The sequence below is a fragment of the Ambystoma mexicanum genome, chromosome 14 (genome assembly GCF_040938575.1).
Source record: "Ambystoma mexicanum isolate Mex_15411 chromosome 14, UKY_AmexF1_1, whole genome shotgun sequence".
In the NCBI taxonomy this organism is placed as follows: Eukaryota; Metazoa; Chordata; class Amphibia; order Caudata; family Ambystomatidae; genus Ambystoma; species Ambystoma mexicanum.
Genome location: NC_090940.1, coordinates 442,029,182 through 442,054,013, shown reverse-complemented (window position 1 = coordinate 442,054,013; position 24,832 = coordinate 442,029,182). Strand labels below are relative to the sequence as shown.

The window sequence follows — 24,832 nt, the reverse complement described above, 5'->3', positions numbered from 1 at the left end:
TATTACCATATATTGTCGAACCAAAAATCGCGGTCGAAGTGCCAATATGTGAATGTCCATATGATGAGAACAAAATAATATGTAAAAAAGAGAGAGGAAAAAAAAAAAACACCATAAGCCTGAATCCATAATGAATAAACAACTGGTACATTTTTACAATTAGTTAATCCCATGTACACGCATAGTGCAAAGGTAACAAACTATTGTGCCAAGGATCAAAATGCTCATCCCTCATGCGCCTCATGGTGGTAAAATGTATTGTTACATTGTCACCCGTGTGTGATATAAATGTTAGAATGAATAAATGTTTTACCGTATGTTATTCAAACGGCGTTGGAAAACCCAAAGCCCTCCTGGGGGGGCAGATATATGGGCCAATTCTAAAGTAGTTGATTCTCCTCAAGAAAATAAGCGGCAAATAACTGAAAAATACATAAACAAAGAAGCCCAAGGCATGAGTTGCCTTGACAAGAGATCGACTTATGACTTGAATGGGTTGTCAAAAAAAATCCAAATGCGTAAAAATAATGGACAGCAATACCTGAAGCAGTCTCTGTTACTGATACAGTGTGGTACATTCCCAGAACATGGGAGTTTGTTCAAACGTTGCAACTGCCAAGGAAAGACAATGCATCAAAACCCAATTCCGCAGATGGGTCAAATAACATGAATATTTGTGAAAATCGTTCTAACAATCGTTCTTATTTTCTTGAGGAGAATCAACTACTTTAGAATTGGCCCATATATCTGCCCCCCCAGGAGGGCTTTGGGTTTTCCAACGCAGTTTGAATAACATACGGTAAAACATTTATTCATTCTAACATTTATATCACACACGGGTGACAATGTAACAATACATTTTACCACCATGAGGCGCATGAGGGATGAGCATTTTGATCCTTGGCACAATAGTTTGTTACCTTTGCACTATGCGTGTACATGGGATTAACTAATTGTAAAAATGTACCAGTTGTTTATTCATTATGGATTCAGGCTTATGGTGTTTTTTTTTTTTCCTCTCTCTTTTTTACATATTATTTTGTTCTCATCATATGGACATTCACATATTGGCACTTCGACCGCGATTTTTGGTTCGACAATATATGGTAATAAATCAAATGTTTTTTATTTACTCCTTATTTACTTGGAATATGTTTCACATTGAAATGGTTGCTTTGCTCTTTGACATGATGTAATGTACATATGGGCTTTTTTCTTTCTTGTTTGCATTTCTCTTCTTTAACCCTGGCCTCCTCTTCTTCCTCTGCTGGTTAATTTTGTTTAAATTTCAAATGTTCTTATCTTTATGGCATGATTACATAATATATTGCTGTATTTGAATGCATATGAATCATACTAACACCACAGTCTTGCCTTGAAAAGGACCCGTTGTTCTGGGTCGAAACACGTGTCGGCAGTCTTGTTTTTGCATCATTTCATAAAATCTGTTTCGACAGCGTATTTTGACTGAAGAATCTACTTGCTTTGGACTCTTTGTTTCACCGTATATGTTGTCCAGTTACACACTCAATTTGAATAGGACATTTACCATTTGCTCAGGGCTGCGCAATCATTTAGAGGTGACATTTTCAAGTGTTTGTATCTATTAGCAGTTTGAGGTGACTGCTGGTCCCTTTTTCGTGCAGCAACCCAATCTTATTTGGTTTGTAAGGGTCTCATTGACTTTAGTTTGTCTTCTCAAATTTAGTTCTAACCCAGCGCCTCATCACACCGGCACACCTCAATTTTGTTTTTCAATTTACCGTGCCTTGGAGGCCTGCAGGGTTATCATAGCTTTTGTATTTGTACTTTTTCTACACGTCGCATTCTCCTATTTTGGGGTTAACCATGGCAGAATATATTGCTAATCGTGAAAGGGACAGAGTAGCACTCTTCGCCCCTAAAGGTAGCATGAGCAATGCCTTTTCCAATTATGGCAAAGCTACAGAAACACTCTCTAATAAATTTGTCCGATTGGAACGACTGTCCAAACGAGAAATAAATAAATATTGGGAGAAGGTATCACTCGATAATTATATTGAGCACAACATGATTCCTAGAGGTCTGCGTATTCTTATCTTTCCGGACTTCACTCATAATGATGACCAAGATCTAGCCCAGGAATGGGAAGAAAATCTTACGCTCAGTTCAGAGAAAATGCTCAAGTTATTGGTTATCCATGCTGAACGTGAACACACACGTATCACTACACAAATTGATGCATTACAAAAAGAAATAGCCGAAATGGCCAATCCTAACACAGTTAAAGATAAAAATTATGATAAAATGCATGCTTTACTCAAGGACTATCAGGATGAGGTGAAAATCCGGAAATTTCGCAAATTTTATCGTGACGAAAGGGATTATAACAATGATCGAGTCTATACCTTTCAGGCGAAATTTGATCAGGATAACATCAAATCTGTAATCGCAACTCCCACCACCACACCGGTCTCATCTGAGATAGAATCCGAGGAAGATCAACCCAGTGCTACCGATAAAGGGGAGGAAAGTTTTACTCCTGCTCTTACGCACCAACGCAGAGGCTTTCTAGCTGAAATTAAACGATACAAAAAAGGCAACATCCCTAGCCAAACTGCTCTATCAAATAAAACAGTTCGCTTCACTGTACCTTTAGGGCGACCTACTATAACTCCCGCCACATCTTCCGAGGAGGAAGAGGAGCAAGGGCCAGACAAAGGGAGAAACGCAAACAAGAGGCACACTCGTTCCAGCTCCAAAAACTTGCCAACCAAATCGATACTCCGCACTTAGTTTGTAACTTATCAAGTAAGGTCTTGTCCTCCGCTGAACTGTCCCTTCTGAATAAAGGTCTTTCTTTTGTACCGAGTTGTCATTCTGATCTTATTGATTTCCAAATTGATTTATTCAAATTTATTCGCAAGCTTAGACTTAAAAATTATTTCCATCAACAAGTTGCAATCTACAGGCCACATATTGCCTCTCCATCACTGAGTAGCTTAACCATTTCCGATATAGAAGACACACGACTTCTTATGTCACTTAACGTTGATACTGCTAGCACCTCCAATGGCTTACAACAGGAATTAGGCATTCACCAACATAATTTTGAAATGATGGAGCACAAACCCAGATCCAAATTTGTACCAGCTATTACTGATGCTACTGTTATAGACACCTTTTATCAGGCAGTCATTCAAGATATACACAAACAAATAGATCGTTCCCAGTTTCAGTCAACCAAGAGCAATCTCACTCTTTCCGAAAAAACTGCTCTCAAAAATCTTGCTGAGGATACGAGCATTGTCATTAAAGAAGCCGATAAAGGTGGTAATATTGTCATTTTAAATACTGCAGATTATATCACTATGGCCAATGAACATCTGAGTACTCCTGGATGTTATCAATTGTTACCTGGCAACCCTACCAAAGAGACGGTATCTGAATTGAAAGTTTTGTTATATGACTGCCACTCACGTGGGACATTGACAGATGAGGAAAAGGCTTTCCTTTACAGACCTAATCCGGTCATTCCTACAATGTATTTTCTGCCCAAAATTCATAAGGCATACACAACATTACCCCAGGTACGACCTATTATGAGTGGCTTAGGATGGGCCACTGAGGGACTTTCCCAGTACATTGATTCTGCAATCAAGGATATGGTACCAGCATTACCAGCCTACCTACGAGATTCCACTCAAACACTGGAGATTTTACATCAGTTAAAATGGTGCCCCAATTATCTTCTAGCCACGTTTGATGTTAAAGCATTGTACACATCGATACAGCATCGATTAGCTCTTCAAACCATTGATTACACTTTTCGCAACCACTCAGCATCACACAGTCAACATGTTTACATGATCAAAGATTTCTTGCATTTCACGTTAGCACATAACCAGTTTTTGTTTAACAATCAATATCATTTACAGACTAAAGGGGTAGCCATGGGTGCGACATATGCCCCTTCTTTGGCTAACTTATTCATGGGTTTTTTTGAGGACAAACACATATACACAGACCACCCATATAAACAGAATCTCATAGTATGGAGACGCTACATAGATGACGTCCTGGTCATTTGGAATGGGACGTCTTCGTCCTTTGTTGGTTTTTCTGAATATCTTAATCGTAATAATTTTGGCATAGAATTTTCTGGACATGTGAGCTCTCAGTCTATGGAATTCCTTGATCTTCAGATAAACATTGTGAATGGTGAACTACAAACTCAAACCTTTCGGAAACCCACCACAGTTAATGCTATGTTGCATGCCTCCAGCTGCCATAAAAAATCTGTCATTTCTAACATCCCATTTGGAGAATTTTATCGTGCGAGACGTAATTGCAGTACTGACATGGCTTTCCAACATGAGTGTCGCATGATTAGGCGGAGGTTCTATGAACGTGGATATAGTAGTCAATGCATTAAGCAAGGGTTTAATCGTATCAACACATTCACTCAGGATCAGACGTTGGTTACGAATACAGAATCTACCAGACCAAGTCTGGAGTATGTAGTTCATAACGAAATATTCAGAAGACCATTGTATGCTTTATCGCCTGTTAAGCAAACATTGGCATTTGTTGAGACTTGACCCAGAGCTTCTGCCTTATGTCTCGGCTACACCCAAACTCATCTTTACTCGTAATAAAACATTGCGCAACAAACTCTGCCCTTCGTTTTTACAACCAAAGCCTACTCATGCACAGCCTCTGACTTGGCTTCCACCCAAACCTGTTGGTTTTTTCAAATGTGGTCTATGCAATTTTTGCCAATATGCTCTTATTCAAAATACATTTAGTTGCCACCATGGTTTGTCAATTCACATCTCTGATTTTATTAATTGTAAATCGAAATTTGTGGTGTATGCTATTTTATGCGTATGCCGCAAAGTATATGTTGGTTCTACTATTAGAGAACTGCGAGTTCGCATTCGAGAACATTTTGCACACCTGAAGAGTCGAGATCCGAAGCTGCCTCTTGCACTTCATTGGCAACAGAATCATCAAATGGATTCAGTAAAAGATCTTAAGTTCATTGGGCTCATTCAAGCACATTCCCACCCAAGAGGCGGGGACCGTCAATTACTTTTACGCCAGCTTGAGGCACGCACCATCGCCAAACTTCGTTGTACCAGTCTTGGTCTCAACACGGACACGGAACTAAATGTATTTTTGTAATGCTTTACATAAATGCTGGTGCACATTTCCTATACTTGCAGTAACTGCATTTTCATTATTCCCTGTTTGTTTTTATGTATTTACTTTTAGTCAAATTTAAACAACCCAGATCGTCGGGAATCGCTGCCAGTTTCTAATTGCTCATCCGTCCACTGCTGTCATTGAATATTCCAGAGATTTTTTTTTTTCTCAATTAAAGTATTTTTATTATTTCTATTTGCATGCACACTGCCATTACAGCTTATTATGCATTAGACTTTTATTTAATATTTATTAGTTGTGCTAACGGATGTAGACATTCTCTAGGGCACATATAAAATGCAAGCGCTTGCCTTATTTAATACAAGGACTACCATTACCACAATTCCATGCACTAAATTTAACCACATGACTGAGTCATGTGACACATTTTTAGGTTCTTTTCTCTAAACACATGGAAGGAATGAACTGCACAACACTGATTTCGTGAAGCGTTTGGACTTTGGCCACAGTGGGGAACCAGCCCCTGAACTCACAGGTATGGGCTTCACAGTACCTTCAGAGTATCTCACTGATTTTCACAAATATTCATGTTATTTGACCCATCTGCGGAATTGGGTTTTGATGCATTGTCTTTCCTTGGCAGTTGCAACGTTTGAACAAACTCCCATGTTCTGGGAATGTACCACACTGTATCAGTAACAGAGACTGCTTCAGGTATTGCTGTCCATTATTTTTACGCATTTGGATTTTTTTTGACAACCCATTCAAGTCATAAGTCGATCTCTTGTCAAGGCAACTCAAGCCTTGGGCTTCTTTGTTTATGTATTTTTCAGTTATTTGCCGCTTATTTTCTTGAGGAGAATCAACTACTTTAGAATTGGCCCATATATCTGCCCCCCCAGGAGGGCTTTGGGTTTTCCAACGCAGTTTGAATAACATACGGTAAAACATTTATTCATTCTAACATTTATATCACACACGGGTGACAATGTAACAATACATTTTACCACCATGAGGCGCATGAGGGATGAGCATTTTGATCCTTGGCACAATAGTTTGTTACCTTTGCACTATGCGTGTTGTACATGGGATTAACTAATTGTAAAAATGTACCAGTTGTTTATTCACTTAGGATTCAGGCTTATGGTGGTTTTTTTTTTTTTTTTTTTTCCTCTCTTTTTTACATATTATTTTGTTCTCATATGGACATTCACATATTGGCACTTCGACCGCGATTTTTGGTTCGACAATATATGGTAATAAATCAAAAGTTTTTTATTTACTCCTTATTTACTTGGAATATGTTTCACATTGAAATGGTTGCTTTGCTCTTTGACATGATGTAATGTACATATGGGCTTTTTTCTTTCTTGTTTGCATTTCTCTTCTTTAACCCTGGCCTCCTCTTCTTCCTCTGCTGGTTAATTTTGTTTAAATTTCAAATGTTCTTATCTTTATGGCATGATTACATAATATATTGCTGTATTTGAATGCATATGAATCATACTAACACCACAGTCTTGCCTTGAAAAGGACCCGTTGTTCTGGGTCGAAACACGTGTCGGCAGTCTTGTTTTTGCATCATTTCATAAAATCTGTTTCGACAGCGTATTTTGACTGAAGAATCTACTTGCTTTAGACTCTTTGTTTCACCGTATCTGTTGTCCAGTTACACACTCAATTTGAATAGGACATTTACCATTTGCTCAGGGCTGCGCAATCATTTAGAGGTGACATTTTCAAGTGTTTGTAGTAATTAAAGATGGCTGAAGCTAAGAGACAACCTTGTTTAAGGCCACGTGATGTATGAATCTGTTTTGACAATAAGCCGTCCAATGTCAATCAAACTCTGATCGATGTTTTGGAATGTAAAGCATATATCACATCCAGTAGAGTTGCAGGACAGTGATCTCTCTGCAATTTTGCTAATAGGAGGACGCGGCTCACTGAGTCAAATGCAGCATTGAGGTCAATGAACGCGTAGAAGACTTGTTGTTTCGGCAGATGACATTGCAACTTGATTGAATTTAATGTAAATAAATTGATTGTTGTACCTATAGCCACGACGAAACCCCTTTGATGGGGATCACGGAAGTGTGAGTGCAGAGTCCAGTCATTGAATTTTGCAAGGATCCTTTTGGCAAAAACTTTTCCGGGGGCGTCAAGCAAGGCAATCGGCCGATAGTTAGCTGGGAGGCAGCGATTGCCCTTCTTGAAAATCGGGATGATAATGGATGTTTTCCAGGAGCTTGGAATCTTGCGAGTGAGTAAGATATCTTTGAAGATGAGATAGAGAATGTGTGCCGATTCGTCCGGATGTGCCTTAAACATATGGTTCGAGAGCCCCGTCGGGACCTTGCGCGCTCGATGAGCTAATTTGCATAATAATGGAGCGAATTGATCTTTCAGACAGCTGTAATCGCCAGGGAGAGTCGGTAGCAGGGATATATTTGAAATTCTCAAAAGCTGAATCAGCATATAAAGCGGAGAAATGTGTGATCCAATCAGCTTCCGAGACGCCATTAATTTGTGCGTCGCCCTGTAGATTCTGCTTATGGTTATTTAATAACTGCCACATATGTGCCGAATTTTTGTCGGACATTGCAGCTTGCATTGAGATACTATCACGCTGGAACTGTGATGATTTCCTGCTCCTAAACCAGTTTTTATAGCAGCATTTAGCAGTTTTTAGGAGTTGCCAGTGTGAAGGATCGTTCAAGCAAATTAATTGTTTCCTGATTTTCCGATATGCGGCTTTCATGACCTTCATTTCGGGATCAAAAGTGTGTAAATGGCAAACACGATTATGCTGCAGAGTGGTTAGGTTTTGCATAAAGGGTTTTAGGAGGTCCGGATATTGTGCACCATTGTCATGCCACTCATTTGCTTCTAAGATGTTTGCAAAAGACTGAATATTGCCAATATTCCATCTAAGACGATTTCTTGCAGGGTTTATTGTTGCTACAGCATGTAAGACTCGACTACTGAGAACATGCTCAAAATTCCATGTGAGCTGTGCAACTAACAAACAGTGATCACTATTGGGGTGAGCACTGATAGAAAGATGTTGAACACTTTTGAACAGGTTTGGGCTCATGTAGATGTAGTCCAGAGTACTAGTACTGGATCCACGGTGCCAAGTGTAATTTGAGGGGACATCACCTGTAATGGAGCCATTTAACCTGTATAGATTGCGATCTGACATAATACTTACCCATTTCTGTGCGGACCGAGAGTTATCAGATATGTCTCGACAATCCAAGTTAAGGTCTCCCGCAACAATGTTATGAGTGATGGAGGGTTTGGAAATTATAAGGTCTAAGATCGTAATCAGACCATCGTAGAATATGTCATCGGCCATGGTGGTGGTATTGCGATAGACATTTACCAGTGCCAGTTCTTGGGAATGTCCCAGAATACAAACTAATTGAATCTGGGCTCCAACCGAGGCCCAAGGTGTGATAGAGAAGCCACTGGCTTTGTGTACACCCACTAAAAGGCCGGAGGACGGGCGACCACTGCTCGGGATTGCAGGAAGAAAGGAGATCTCATAACCAACCCAGACCGGACACGTGATAAGCCAGGTTTCTTGTAAGGCTATCAAATGATGGAGATTGGCGAAATTGGCAGTGGAGGAATGCAAGTGGGAGTGGCCCCTTGTGTTCCAACTTAAAAGCCGAATCGAATCTTTAGCACATGTTGTTAATGGTTACTGATATTTGGAGGTTTCGCTTTGTACCTCAGCGGACTGCCTCCGCACTCCATGATAGATGTTAGATTTCGTAGTAAGGTGTTGAATTTTTGAAGGTACTTTCTCAGGTTCTTCTGCTAAGAGAAAGCCCATGCTAAACAATTGCATTCTGCATTGCCAAATAGAGTCTCGGACTAGACAAGAAGGGATCCACAACCTGACAACTGAGCATGTAATTTCTGAGACAAATTCAATTTGCTCTATGTCATTAGATGCCAGATTTCTTAAGTCATCAATATCTCTGAAAATGTTTAGGACGCTTTGCCGATTCAAGTCGTAACATGGGAACTTTCCTTCTCTACATTTTAAGATAAGAGTGAAAAATTGCTCACGTCGAGGACTTAAATGACGTGAGGCTATCTGAGCGTTGGCCCTTTCTGGAGCCCATTGCAATTAAAGGTTGTCGCTGTCATTGCTGGCATGAGTGCTGTAACCTCCTTCTTGATCTGCCTGTCGTGCAGGCATTGGTTTCTGAATAGGTTGGACTTCAGAGACAGCTGCAGCTGAAGCAAGAGACTTTTGCTAAACTGATTGCCAGGTATTCGTCTATTCTTTGTCTAAAATTCTCAAGTTGAGTCAAGGTTGTAGGATCATCGACGGTAACTGCTGACTTTGAAGACTAGATATTCTAGCAGAAGCCACAACAAAGGAGTTGGAGGTTTGACAGGATAGGCACCTTCTATGATTTGGTTATTTGTGGTGTTTGTCAGTGGAGGGCCTATTGATGTGGAAGTGTAAGCGTTTGCAAAAAACCTCATGTGGGCAGCATTTTGTGCTTTCAGAGCAGCTAGTTGTTTATCTGCCTCGATGTTGCGATCTAAAGATGAAACTAGCTGCGACAATGGGGCGTGAGCTTGAGTGACAATATCCTGTTTGGCTATTCTCGAGGGCATGAAAAAGGGCCCAACAGGTAAGTTTGAAAGGACTGGGTAGAACGAGTCTTGTGTCGATGTATTCCTTGTCATGTCAGCCAAGACTGACGAAGGCAGGGGAAGGGTTCTCGCAGAAAGAGGTGGCAAAGCTGGTCGAGCCATCTCTGATGGGGGCCGATCCGAGGACATGCTGGTCGACAGACATGATGGCAAATGAGAGGGTGGAAGAACATTAGTCTGTGTCGGAGGAATGATTGCATTATCTTTTAAAGCAGTAGATTTGCCCAGAGCCTTAAAGAAAGAATTCAAAGTCTTTTTAGTTTGCTTAAGATTTGCCATGTTCTTTGTTTTTTTTAATGCAAGAGGCTTTTGTGATGCGACTTTTGGATTTCTTAATTTTAGTGCATCTAGATGACTTGGACCTTTTCCACTTTTTCGTGCACGTGACGGTTCTGATGGTGGCTGTGATGCTTCATACTCAAATTTTTGAGGCAGACTGTATCAGCAAGTCCTTTCACAGATGATTGGATATGGGGCGTTTGATCAATTGGTCGAATGATACCAGTGATCAGAGGCAAAGCACATGCCTCCGAACTGGGTACTTCAGCAACACTAGAGTTGGAAACCTTGGACATTGCTGATCTGCCTTTCATCACACCGTCCTGTGCATCATTTGTGATCCAGGATCCAGAGGTCGGAGAAAGATTTTTAGAAAGAGTAGAATTGTAATGAGTCATCAACCACTTCATCAAATCATCAAACTGCCTGGATTGATGACATTTTTGTGTCCAACGATTCAAACAATTTGCACAGACTCATGATGGTTGTGTTGATGGCTATCAGTGCTGGTTGGATCACAGTTGTGTGTTGTAAAAATACTTCTGAAGAGACTTTTTTAGTTGTTCTTGGGGTGGGTAAGACAAAGGAATGTAGCATAGAATGTTTAGACTTTGTTGAAGATTGATCAGACATGGTAGTTTTGGTGCACAAGGGCTTAACAGTAGGGTAATGATTAGTACTCCATGGTATAGGAGATTCACTTTGACTGGCATGGATGGATAAGCCAGACTGATCCTGTGCTAATGTGGGAAAAGTTATCGGGGAGATTGTAATGTGGGAAGAAGAGAGACGCGGGCAGATGTGAGTAGAGGCTAGCATTGTGATGTCGGATAATGGTTGTGGGTTAACTCTTCCACTTGGAGTTTTTAGTGGGGTAGGTATATCCTGTATATTGGAATGCTCAAGTTGCTTGGAATTCCCTAAGTGGGAGATTGACCTTGATGAAATAGAAACAATAGTTTCATCTATATTATTGTCAAAAGTAAACTTTGGTTTTGCGGATGACGAGGTGCCTGTTGGAGTACAGGAGTGGGCAGAGTAAAAATCTTGTGGTTGAACCACAACCTCATCCTTGGTAGCTGTCCCATGGTTTGTTGCTAGGACATATAAACTTGGAATATGTGGTGGCATGCTTGTCGTAAGCCTATAGGCCATATTTATAATGGAACGAGAAATAGGCACAGGACAAAGATCAGCAAATTATAATTAGATGCCTGATGACTGCCACTGGATCTGACTTTTAATAAGTACGTGAATCACAACATTGAGTTGTAATATAGATAAAGTGAGCCAATTACAGTTTCAGACACTCTGAATACTGGGAAATAGTGGCAGAGTGTTCTGTATCAAACCCCTGCCTCGCGCACCTCGCACACCGAACAGCAAACAGTACTCGAGGTACTCGCTCAGGTGCGCAGCGCGGGTGCGCAAGTGCCGTTGTTAAGGAGGCAGAAAGGGGCAAGGCCACCACAGGGGAGGGATCACTGGACTGTAGTCCTAAAAATAATAAACACAAAGAAAGGGGTATAAGAGAAAGCAGTTGGACGCCGTAGTGTGTTGATCTAATACGCCCCCTGAACGTGCAGGAGGCACAGTACGTCAATACACCTAAACAAAGCACACAATGTCCAGGAGGCACAAAACTAGTATACACAAAATGTAGTCCAGACACAACGTGTCACAACAGTCACCTTTCTTGCTTTACAAAGTAAGTCAGGCAAACTAGGTGTTGCCTCAGTGGACGTCCTCCAGGCAAAGAATCGAGCCGGGTTTCCAATACGCAGTAGGGAGCAGGACAGGCAGCGGGTCCAGCCAGCAAACAGTACTCGAGGTACTCGCTCAGGTGCGTCTTCTATCTGTGCCACCATTTCAGGGCTCGAAATTAGGATTGTATAAGCAGGTGCTAAAAGCAGCTCCTGGGTGTCCAGCATTCACCAGTGACCAGGACCTACCACTGAAGAACCAGCAGCAGGTGCATAGCGTTCTGAAAATCCACGTAAAATGCAAACATAACATTTTGCCCATTATTTATGACCTCTTATACAGATGTGCACTAATGTGTATTTACATTGTCCCAAACCCAAAGAGTTAAATTCACATAGGGGTATTGGTTTGGCATCAGTTGGTCTAGGGAGCCAAAAGTAGCTCCTGGTTTTTGTTAGTATCATCAAACCAGGCTCTTGTAGGCTACGAGCAGGAGCTGCATAGCTCTCTCAATTTTGAACCCTGCGATTTACAGTAGTACTACTTGTTAAATATTTTGCTGTTAGATTCCAAAAGCTTTCCTGCTCTTTGTTTGGAAGCAGATTTTAGCTGCTCCCATTGGTCATCCTACCTGTTCCTTTTTCCCCCTGTTACTAAGTTTTTATAAGCAGCTTGCAAACTCCAAATTGCCATCTTTTTTGTAGTTTGTGGTCTGTTACAGCAAGTAAAAGTGTCCTCTTTGCTTCTTGGTACTCCCTCTTATACCAGAAATTGTAAATAGAAGGCGACTTTTCAACAACTCTCCTTGGCTTCACAAGCGGTAAATAACTGGCAAAGACAATTATAGATATACTTGACATTTGGTCCAGTAGAGTCAATTTAATAAAAACACACTCCAAGTAATGGTAGCACTGCAGCATAAATAAGTGTACAGTAGCTGTCACTATCCAGATCCCAAAATCTGCCTACGATTGTTACTGTTGTCCTTGTATAGTGAATGGAGAAATTACTCTGCAGAAGACTAGCCATACTAAGGTTAAACTACCTAGTTAGGCACACTGAATCGTGGTAACTTTCTGCACGTGGAATAACAGTCATTGATTTGTCAAAACAGCACACAGTCAGATTACATTTTTCTGGAAGTCTAACAGTTCCCGTTTTAAGTGGCCATTACAACATCTTTGCCCCATAATTGCACACAATGTTGCTAATAATTTTGTGCTCTTATTAGTCAATATATACATACTGTGATGAATCCTATGGCGTCCTCACCAAAACCCTACCTAAAGTCTCCTCTCAGATGGCCAGGGAAAGGTAGACGCTTCCTGAGCCGGGAGGATCACCTGGGAGGTGAACGGCCCCAGGGAAGCAGGAGGACTTCATGGGAAGAGACGCAGTACTTGTCTATCTCCAGGAAGGGAATATCATTAATGCCAGTACATGTAATGGCATGTTGTCAAAGAGAACGGGAACACCCTAAAGCTAATTATAACAATGAGTGAAGACAATTATAAAAGGTCCTGTATTAAGAGTGGGAAAAGCTCTTACAGAAACTAGAACACTCCCAGAAATAGGAAATCCTATGAGCCTTGTGAAAAGCTTGCAGAGAGGTCTTTAAAAACTACCAATCGGAAACTGGAAAAACCTCAGTCCTCTGTAAAACAAAATATATCTTTTTATCCTTGTGATGCTCCTTTGAGGAATATGCTTAAGAAGAAAAAGGAACTTGATAGAAGCCTCCAAGAAGCAGCAGAGGAAGAAATCACAGAAGAGCCCGGACGCTGGGACCAGAGTGGTGGGAGAAGTTGATGCCGGTCCTGAGAGGGTTGTATGGATTTATGATTTCCGCTGTAGCTTTGTGTAACCTTCCCCACTGTAAAACGCTCCGAGGTGGCAGGCGAGCACCGGAGCACTGGGGGAAGCCGTGAGGGCTGTTGCGGAGGTCATGCAGCGGAAAGCCCACCTAGTAGTGAGACGCCCCACTGTGAAGCGGTCAATGGTGGCTGGCAAGCACTGGATCACTGGGGAAGGAGCGAGGGCTCTGAAAGCCGCCAGCGGTGGAAGCCATGCAGGAGAGGTGGCGGACTGTGTAGGAGAACTGAAGCAAACGAGCTGGAAGCAGCGAGGCAAACAGATTTGCATGCCAAACCCGGTGAGTTCACTAATCTATTGTGACCCTGGCGCGCTACGTAACTGCTCGTTTCTTGAATCCAGTTTTCCTTTTGAATACTAAACTGATATTAAACAAGTCATTGATTGTGACGCATACAAAGCTGATAGAAACCAAAGTAGTTGGCATAAAGAGACTGCCAAGATTCCATCTGAAGGAGGTTACTGTTGGATAGTGGGTTATCCTAAAAGCCAACTACATGAACTACCATTGCCAAAAAAGAGGCTCACATGCAGCCAATTGATAAACAATCAGGGTGCATATGCCAAAAGAAAATGACTGAGTCTAATAGTGTGTGTGAAGAATATTGCAAGAATATTGCACAGGTGTAGAGAATGTTTCAAACATACATTGCCAAAGCCAAAAAAGTGTGAAGGCGAGAAAGAGTTATCAGCATTTAGTTAATAATACAAAAGTGGAACAAGATTGGCAGGAGGACTGCCCTTTTGTTACAAGAGGTTCAGGATGAAAGAAGCATTGCTTGCCTTGCATGGGGCAAACACAGAGGTGTAGTAAATAGCACCAGTGTGATTCTTGTTCTCCTTGAATACATTCTCAAATCTAATTTGCAAAAGACATTGTTTAAACCTTTTGAATTTGACCTTTACCACAGAAGTACTTAGAACTGGTAATTTGGCCTGGCAAGGGAGTGTAAACCAGGTCATAGGATGTTGTACAAATTGGTTCTGTTTGGGCAAGGGAGTATACCCAAACGGAGAGCTGCAGTAGATTGTCTTGGCTGGCAGGAGAGTACACCAAGCCAAGAGAGAGCTGTATTACCATTGGTTCTGTTTTGGCAACAGTAGACCTGAGCAGAAAAGTTGAAGTAGCAGTAAGCCTGGCATGAGAGTAAACCTGGTGGAAGTTCATGCAGTATTGTCGTTTGGTGAAACCTATGAAGTAGTAGTTGAAGAATCACTGAAGTGTTTTGGTGGAGTGGTGCCAACATATCCTGACCAAAACATTTGTTTTGAAAATGAATCCAGTTCTGAAATATTATTTGTTGATGACAAACTTTTATTTATTTATTGTGCATTAGTTAATTTTAAACTTTAAGCACATTAAACAAAAAATCACAAATTCATACAATACAATAAAACCCCCATACAATACCACCACAACATTTAAAATGCAATTCCATCACAATTACCTAAAAATGGGGATAGCTAAAATAATAATATAAAATGTATAAGCTCCTACTATTCTCTTATGACTTCCCAGGACCGTAATGGCATTTCATCTTTCCTAAAGATTCATCTAAAGTGGGTCTTGTGCATGTTCTAAGTTAAAACCCAATTTCCAAATAAAATAGGCTGCCACATTTATCACAACTGAGTGCGCCCCCACTAAAGTGGCCCAAAATTGATCCCCTCTGATGTTATCCAATGAGCTGACATATCTTCCATATCCCTTTTATATATTAAGGCATTAAAGCTGGACATGAGGTCAGTATATGTTGGGTAGTCTTGGGCACCAAATTACAGCCCCTGCACAATTCGTCCTGTGCTTTCGCACAAGAAACTGCTTCAAGATCTTTATTGAACTAAAAAGCTGTTTCAATATCTTGGCTACAGGTGGAAAAAGAAAAGCTTTGTTGAGCATTTGTGAATCATCTTCAGACTCTAAATTGGAACTTTAGGTTGTCAGGTTGGATTAAAAGAGAACTGAAGCGAACCTTTCTGTTATGATAGATGTCCTCATCTTTTTTAAACAGAATCCTGCTTGAATCTGGGGAAAGGAAGTTCTCCCAGGTTATCAGAAGAAGCAGCTATTGTGGTGTGGATTATAATGTTAATTTTGTTGTTGTTAAACTGACATATATTTCCTTGTTGATTTGTTGTCTAAGTGGCAGGGACAGAAGTTTTGTTGTTAGGGTGTTTCCTTTAGTTTATTTTAGGCACGGAAATCCTTGTTAGGGCAGGGGTAGTGAGGCGACTATCCAACTTTTCAAATCGAATACAATGGCATGTTTTGAAAAACTTTCACAAAGTAGTCTGCCTCACATTTCTGACTCCTCACAATACCAAGGTGTTTGGTTTTTCAGAAAGTGCACACATATATTTCTGTTTTCTCCCCAGTACACTGAATGAAAGCTTTGAACGCTTTGAGGCAATTATTCACACCACAGTAGCACTCAAACTCTGTCTCTCCCTCCTGTAAAATAGCTCTTCATTCACCAAAAGCATAAATAAATGCAGCAAGAAAAATAAATTAGTAAATGAAAAGAAATCTAGATAAAATAACCCTCATGTAAATAGTCAGGCAGAGCGATCTTGGTATCAACGGGCCTGAAGCGATGCATCCATCCTCCAGGGAAGCTTTCTCTCCGACTGTTACATGATAGCATTTTCCAGAAATTTCTGGCTTTCCAAGTCCCTACCTGTTGACCGTTCCCATGGCCCCCCTGCCGTAGTGACCCGTGGTAACCACAAGAGGCAAAACTCTTCCCTTTCTCAAGAAAGCAGCAAAAGCAACTACATAACCTCTTTTCGGCTTTAGCAAATTCCATTGCAACATTATCAGGTGCCAGCTGGCACCGGCTCAGTCTATGAATGCGTCTTCTCTCCAACATGTCCTTGGAGCAATGCAGAATAACATAAGCAATAGGCAGCGCTGACATTTTTTTTAACCAGTGGAATAATACGAAAAGAGTTTGCATCAAGTAAAGCTTCCACTGAGGCCTGAAGAAAGTGTCCATTATGACTCTGGGAGAACCCAAAATGCACTGCACACTGGCGCCATGTTTTAGTCAAAAGCATTACAATTGGGAGAGGGTGAGGGGGGGAGCTCGAGAGCCTGAGCAAGATGGCTACTTGCTGAGGGAGCTCCATCGCCCGGCACGTATGTCAACCACAGGGGTCCTCATAATCCCCGAAAAAATTTCACTTCTGATGTGGCCGAGTTGCAGAGGAACTGCTGCAGCACAGACTGACTAAACTGCATAGTAAAACGTTCTCCCGCGGCGGGGCCATGTGCTGTAACATCCTGGCAACGGGCCCCTGGCGGACGGCGATGTAACGCTCACCTGACTCTCACAGAGGCGCCAGCCTGGTTTGAGCTGCTGTGACCTCTTCTAAAGTGATGCGCAGGACTCGGAAGACAGACTGGACCGGACCCCCAAATCTTGCTTGTCTGGCTCGCAGAAGTATCCTTCTGTAGGTGGAAATAGGGGATTAGCTGTCTGCGGGGTAATGCGTCGGCCTCCCACTTACCCCTCTCACCCTCCTCAAAACCCTTCTGTGCTTCCCCGTGGCGTCTCACCTTAGGGTCTGGAAGGACGAGCTCTCCATCCTGCTTCTGATGCAGGGGCGCGTTGGTATCCAGTTACTTCACTGGATTTTCGGATTGGTGGTTTCTGATGCGGGGGCGCATTGGTATCCAGTTACTTCACTGGATTTTCGGATTGGTGAGAACCAAACTTGCTTGGCTTCCAGGTAAGTTTTTGATAAGTGGTTCCCCTTGTGTCCATGCATTAATGTTCTAATGCTAGTGTCTTTTTCCCCATAGGGGCCGGGGTACGGAATGCCGGGGAACAGGCACTGACCCGAGATGAGAGGTGAAATCCTTGTGGAAATCAGGTAAGTCTTTAATGAGCGTCTTGGTAATGTCTTTTCATTCGCTCATTAATGCTGATGTCTTTTTCCCCTTAGGGGCCGGGGTCCAAAAATGCCTGGATGCGGCGCGGATCCGAAATGAAAAGGGAATGACCCAGCAGGTAAGTCTTAACATGGAGATTTAGCTTCCCTTTTCCCTTCTTTCTCTCACCTTCGTTACTGTCTTTTTCTCCTAGGCGCTGGGGCGCGACTGTGGATCCGGATGGTTGCTGCAGAACATGGAAGCGCCCTGTAAGGTGAGTAGAATGAGGCGCTGCAGCGATCGATGCGATGTGTTTTTAAAAATAAATGTCTTCCTTTTCAAGATCGTCGGCGAAATGTCTCTGGGATGCAGATTTAGCAGGTAAGGCCTTTTCCTTCTTCTGTTCTCTTGTTCCCTTCCTTTGCAGGTGATTCAGGATGCTGGCAGGCGTGGCAGAAGTCAGGATGCAGGAGCAGACACGGTGAGCGTCCAGCTGCTAGATGCAGAACAACGCGAAGCACATGTGGCAGTCCGGGCGTGGTTTAAATAGCCTTGGAAGAAGTCCCAGGTAAGTATTCTTCCACGGTCCCCACCCAAGTAAAATAGTTCCTTTAATAAAGTAGTCCCTCCTAAGCCTTATTTGGCTTGAGGCTTTATGCAGCATGGTCTGCGTCAGGTAAGTGCACCAAACACCTTCTTTTATGAGCCTGGCGCCTTTGGCGCCAGGACTGATGTCCAATATGAGCCTGGCGCCAAAGGCGCCAGGACAAAGTCCAAAGAGCCCCTATTAGGGGCCGCTGGGTTTTTTCCCCGAGGGCATGATGCCTGCTTCCGGGGGTGCTGGGCCTGTCCCGGTGCTCTGGGGGCAGGCATCATGACAGCACTCCCCCCCCCCCCCCCCCCCAAGGCCGTTCCTTCTGGAGGTTTCGGTTTGTTTGGGAAATTCCGATGGAACCTTTTTACCAGCCGAGGTGCATGTACGTGGTCGCTGGGTTCCCAAGACCTTTCCTGAGGCCCATACCCTTTCCAATCAATTAGATAGAAAAGTTTTGATTTTGAGATTTTAGAATCCAAAATGTCTTTTACCTCGAATTCAGGTTCCCCATCTATCTGAATTGGTTCTGGAGGCTTTATTAATCTGGTTTCTGGTTGCACTGGTTTCAAAAGTGACACATGAAAAACGGGATGAATCCGCATGTTGGTTGGCAGCTCGAGCTTGACTGCCACTGGATTAATGATAGCTTTGATCGAATAAGGGCCTAAATACCTTGGATTAAAAGTTTGAGGTCCCTGGAGCGATAAATGTTTTGTAGCCAACCATACTTGATCTCCTATTTGGTATGAAGGCGCCTCCCTCCGATGCTGATCTGCATTTTTCTTGTATTTCTCTTTCGCTTGTTGCAAATGGGCAGTTGCATTCTTGAAGGCTTGAGTTATAGTGGAATGCAAATGGTCCACTGCGGGCATTTCGAGGCTCAGAGGAGAGTCCAGGTCTGAAGTACGAGGGTGATGTCCATATAGGGTGTAAAAGGGGCTTTGTCCAGTTCCAGAGTGCACCGAGTTATTGTATGCATATTCGGCCACCCATAACAAATCCTTCCAATTACCCTCCGATTGGTGCAACATACACCGTAGGTATTGTTCAAGGGTCTGGTTCGTTCTCTCCATCTGACCATCGGTCTGTGGGTGGTGGCTGGTTCAGAGTCTTACGTCGATTTGTGCCAGTTGACAACACTTTTTCCAAAAGTGTGAAATAAACTGGCTTCCCCGGTCGGAGACTAATATGGACGGGAATCCATGCAAACGGATAATATTTTCGAGAAATTCCTTGGCAAGGACAGAAGCTGAAGGTAATCCTCTCAACGGAATAAAATGAGCCATTTTTGAAAATAAATCCACCACAACCAGAATGGTATTGTATCCATTACAAGGGGGCAGGTCCGTGATAAAATCTAGTGATAAGGTGTGCCAAGGCGCTGGTGGAATGTCTAAAGGCTGAAGAAGACCGGCGGGTCTTGTCTTTTGGCCTTTGTTTTGGGCGCAAACTCCACAGGACATCACAAAAGATTTAATATCCTTTCGCCAGGAAGGCCACCAGAATTGTCGTTTAATTTTTTCCTCAGTTTTGGCAATGCCAGGATGTCCTTCCATCAGGGCATCATGATGACGGGAAATAACCAGTTCTTGTAATTCCTTTTCTGGCAGAAATAAGCGTCCTTGGAAGTAAGGTAGGCCATTGTTGACCGAAAAGTAAGATCCTTTTTGGATCCAATCCTGCAAGGCGGTAGAGTCCAGGAGTTGTTTTACTCGTGCTTGAATGTCTTCGAAGGTTTGTAAGGAGGTTAATCCCAAAATTCTTTGTTCGGGAATGATCGGCACAGGTTCTGAATTAGTGTCTATTTCTCCCATTCCTATTCGAGATAGTGCATCTGCTTTGCCATTCTTACAGCCGGGACGGTAAGTGATTACAAAATCGAACTCAGCAAAGAACAAAGCCCATCGGAGCTGACGTGACGATTGAGCCTTGGCAGTCTTTAAGTATTGCAAGTTTCGGTGATCAGTGATCACGGTAATGGTGTGCCTGGCGCCAAGAAGATAATGCCGCCAAGCCTTAAAGGCGGACTTAATGGCTAATAATTCCTTATCGGTTATTGCATAATTTACCTCAGGCGGTGAGAACTTTCTGGACCAGAATGCTACAGGATGCAGTTGGTTGGTTTCAGGGTCTCTCTGAGACAGGACAGCTCCCATGGCTAAACTGGATGCGTCAGTTTCGACTATATATGGGAGATCGGGACGCGGGTGCTTCAAAATAGGTGCAGACGTGAATTTAGCTTTCAATAACTGAAAGGCCTGTTCAGCTTCCTTGGTCCATTCGAAATGTTTATTTTTCCGCAAGAGTGCAGTGATGGGTTGTACTACACGTGAAAATTCCGGAATAAATCTGCGATTAAAAATTGGCAAAACCAAGCATGCTTTGGACCCCTTTCACCGAACTAGGAGATGGCCATTTGAGGATGGCCTCCACTTTCCGTGAGTCCATTCGGACCCCATTAGGTGTCAGGATGAATCCGAGAAACTCTACCTCGGTGGTATGGAAAACACACTTTTCCAGCTTAGCAAATAGTTTGTGCTGACGCAATTTCTCAAGGACGGCCCGGACATGCTTTCTGTGATCAGATTCCGAAGAGGAGTACACAAGAATGTCATCGATATATACGACAACACAAACATCGATGAGTTCCCGAAGGACATCGTTCATGAAGAATTGGAAGGCAGCAGGCGCGTTGCACAACCCAAAAGGCATCACTTGGTATTCGAATAATCCGTATTTTGTACGGAAGGGGGTTTTCCATTTGTCGCCTTCCTTTACTCGCACCAGATGATAAGCCCCCCGGAGATCTAACTTGGTGCATACGCAAGCGTCCTTCACCTGGTCAAGGAGTTCAGTGATCAGAGGCAGAGGGTAACGGTTTTTAACCGTTATCTGGTTCAATGCGCGGTAGTCGATACAAGTTCTAAGGTCGCCTTCTTTTTTGGGCACGAAGAACAAAGCCGAGGATGCCGGGGACTTTGACGGGCGAATAAAACCATTGGTTAGGTATTGATCCAAATATTGTCTCAAATGCAGGTTCTCGGGTTCGGTAAGGGCATAAATCCTGCTACAAGGGGGTTGTGCACCGGGTACCAGATCGATTTGGCAATCGTACGATCTGTGGGGAGGTAACGTGTTGGCCTGTTCCTTTTGGAAGACGTCCTGAAAGTCTTGGTATTCCGGAGGTAGTTGCATGGAGGCAGAGGTTACAGATGCTAGACTAATCTTCTGATTTTCTGGGTAGCAGGTTTGTGCACAATCCGGGAAGGTTATTCTCTTAGCTCGCCAATCAATTCGAGGATTATGTGTCTCTAACCAAGGAATTCCAAGAATAACCTGAAATTGTGGAGCCTTGATTACATCAAACACAACTGCCTCCCGATGGCCGTCCGGACCAATAAGAGTCACCTCAGTAGTGGAATGTGTTACCGGTCCAGAGGCAATTTCAGTTCCATCGACTGTGGTGATGAGATCTTTGCTGGTTTTAGAACGCAGAGGGAGGTTAATCCTAGAGACCAATTCACGATCCACATAGTTTCCTATAGCCCCACTATCGATGTATGCCTTTATTGCATGCAACCGCTTAGGTTGTTCCGGATCTACGAGAACCATTGGCACAATGAAATGCGAGGTCTGAGAGTTAGTTTTCAAGCTCGGCAAGCGGACCCCTACACTTGTCGGGCGGAGTCGTTTCCCGAAACAGAGTCTTCATGGTTTTTATCAGCGGCGCCTACCACCTTCTTGGGCGGTTTTGCTGGGCAATCTCGTAGAAAGTGTCCAGAGTTCCCACAATAAAGACATCATTTTAACTGCCGCCTCCTTTCACGTTCCTTTTGAGTTAAAGGTCCTTTGACCCCTCCAATTAGCATAGGCTCCGAGACATCAGCACCCTTGGGGTTAGCGTGGGTCTTGACCAACACCCGGGTCTGAAACTTGGACCGATCTGCTTTTCTGTTTTGAAGTCTGTGATCCAATTGGACCACTAAGTCTATATATTCTGTGCATTCTTGGGCCGGATTTACAACCTGGGCCAAGACGTCTTTAAGTTCTCCGCGTAGACCTCGATAAAATAACGTGATTCTTTTATCCTCTGGCCACCCAGTTTCCACAATGAGTCTATTAAAGGTTGCAATGTAGGATAGGAGGTCCTGATTGCCCTGTCGCAGGGATAGAAGTTCGTCATCCAGAGCCTGCCCCTGAGAGTGTCGAGCAAATAACCTTTCCATGCTTGCTTGAAATCCTTGAAAATCACGGAGAATTGGGTCATCTTGAGTAACCAGTGGAACTGACCAATCGGCAGCACAGCCGCTGAGATATGACAATACAAAGGCTACCTTGGTCTGATCATTAGGGAAGGCCCCAGGTCTGCATAAGAAGTGCAAACGACACTGATTCATGAATACGGCGAATCGTTTGGGGTCCCCAGCAAAGCGTTCGGGTGGGGCCAGCGGCATGTTTCCAGGTAGATTAATCTGCACAGGGTTACTGGAAACCACAGGAGCGGGGTTCCCTCCGGAACCGGGTAGAGGAGTTTGTCCAGCTTGACCTTGCAAAAGCTGTCTGGCCAGGTCATCAGTTCTTTCCTTTGATACAATTAATTCCCTCCTGAGGGCATTAGTCTCTTGACGAGCGGCATGTACTTCGGCCCGTAATTCCCCCAGTAATTGGGCCAACTGATCAGTCTCAGAAGTTTCCATAGCGCCTGGGTGGGAATTTGTAGGAAGGCTTCGCGTTCTGTAACGCTCACCTGACTCCCACGGAGGCGCCGGCCTGGTTTGAGCTGCTGTGACCTCTTCTAAAGTGATGCGCAGGACTCGGAAGACAGACTGGACCGGACCCCCAAATCTTACTTGTCTGGCTCGCAGAAGTATCCTTCTGTAGGTGGAAATAGGGGATTAGCTGTCTGCGGGGTAATGCGTCGGCCACCCACTTACCCCTCTCACCCTCCTCAAAACCCTTCTGTGCTTCCCCGTGGCGTCTCACCTTAGGGTCTGGAAGGACGAGCTCTCCATCCTGCTTCTGATGCAGGGGCGCGTTGGTATCCAGTTACTTCACTGGATTTTCGGATTGGTGAGAACCAAACTTGCTTGGCTTCCAGGTAAGTTTTTGATAAGTGGTTCCCCTTGTGTCCATGCATTAATGTTCTAATGCTAGTGTCTTTTTCCCCATAGGGGCCGGGGTACGGAATGCCGGGGAACAGGCACCGACCCGAGATGAGAGGTGAAATCCTTGTGGAAATCAGGTAAGTCTTTAATGAGCGTCTTGGTAATGTCTTTTCATTCGCTCATAAACGCTGATGTCTTTTTCCCCTTAGGGGCCGGGGTCCGAAAATGCCTAGATGCGGCGCGGACCCGAAATGAAAAGGGAATGACCCAGCAGGTAAGTCTTAACATGGAGATTTAGCTTCCCTTTTCCCTTCTTTCTCTTACCTTCGTTACTGTTTTTTTCTCCTAGGCGCTGGGGCGCGACTGCGGATCCGGATGGTCGCTGCAGAACATGGAAGCGCCCTGTAAGGTGAGTAGAATGAGGCGCTGCAGCGATCGATGCGATGTGCTTTTAAAAATAAATGTCTTCCTTTTCAGGATCGTCGGCGAAATGTCTCTGGGATGCAGATTTAGCAGGTAAGGCCTTTTCCTTCTTCTGTTCTCTTGTTCCCTTCCTTTGCAGGTGATTCAGGATGCTGGCAGGCGTGGCAGAAGTCAGGATGCAGGAGCAGACACGGTGAGCGTCCAGCTGCTAGATGCAGAATAACGCGAAGCACGTGTGGCAGTCCGGGCGTGGTTTAAATAGCCTTGGAAGAAGTCCCAGGTAAGTATTCTTCCACGGTCCCCACCCAAGTAAAATAGTTCCTTTAATAAAGTAGTCCCTCCTAAGCCTTATTTGGCTTGAGGCTTTATGCAGCATGGTCTGCGTCAGGTAAGTGCACCAAACACCTTCTTTTATGAGCCTGGCGCCTTTGGCGCCAGGACTGATGTCCAATATGAGCCTGGCGCCAAAGGCGCCAGGACAAAGTCCAAAGAGCCCCTATTAGGTGCCGCTGGGTTTTTTCCCAAGGGCATGATGCCTGCTTCTGGGGGTGCTGGGCCTGTCCCGGTGCTCTGGGGGCAGGCATCATGACAGGCGATGGCTCTTCGTAAGGCACAAAACCTCTGAAGTACTGAAGCTGCTGTTGCAAGCAGCTGTGGAGACAACGGCCGGCTGTGCACGGTCTTCCCCATGCTTTGAGGCGGTCGATGGGGATCCCCTGCGGGGAAGCAGGCAACCAGCCCTAGAGGGAACGCCAAGCCACTGAGCAGCTTCGAGGCCGACGCACCACCACTTTCCGCCTTCACACACGGACGTGGTCACTGCCCGGGAGAAGACATTGCGGGGGACAGACTATTGGCAGTGGATCGGCACATGTGGAGACTTCACCCGCGGACGGCACTGGGAGAATTGTGCATTCGCATGGATCCGCGCTAATGCCACACCGGACACACAGCCCCCACCACCCGCCTTCCCGGATGTGAAAGTAAGTTTGGTGCTTCACAGGGGGGGGGGCATAGCGGCGCCGCACCCAGGCAACGGCACCTGCCCGCGGGTTATGGTGAGGCAGAGCAGGGGGCAGTGTAATAGCACCGCTGGGGTCTGATCCCATCAGCTAACGCTCCACCAGGGCGGTCCAACAATATTTATTG

General features: G+C 44.0%; 2 protein-coding genes across 10 annotated transcripts in view; both read left to right on the top strand.

Moving 5' to 3' along the window:
- The window catches only part of ZNF410 (zinc finger protein 410), a 1,181,063-nt gene that overhangs the window by 254,062 nt on the left and 902,169 nt on the right, over positions 1-24,832 (top strand). The gene's annotated exons all lie outside the window — the stretch shown is intronic.
- LOC138526879 (uncharacterized) lies at positions 712-6,853 on the top strand. 3 transcript variants are annotated; one of them, XM_069637654.1, is made up of 3 exons: positions 712-799; positions 1,369-6,090; positions 6,667-6,853. In XM_069637654.1, the coding sequence occupies exon 2, from the start codon at positions 3,018-3,020 to the stop codon at positions 4,578-4,580; it is 1,563 nt and encodes a 520-aa protein (XP_069493755.1). In that variant the 5' UTR covers positions 712-799; positions 1,369-3,017; the 3' UTR covers positions 4,581-6,090; positions 6,667-6,853. The 3 variants fall into 2 exon arrangements, with proteins under 3 accessions (XP_069493755.1, XP_069493757.1, XP_069493756.1); XM_069637655.1 differs by lacking the exon at positions 6,667-6,853 and having other exon boundaries at positions 1,369-6,189.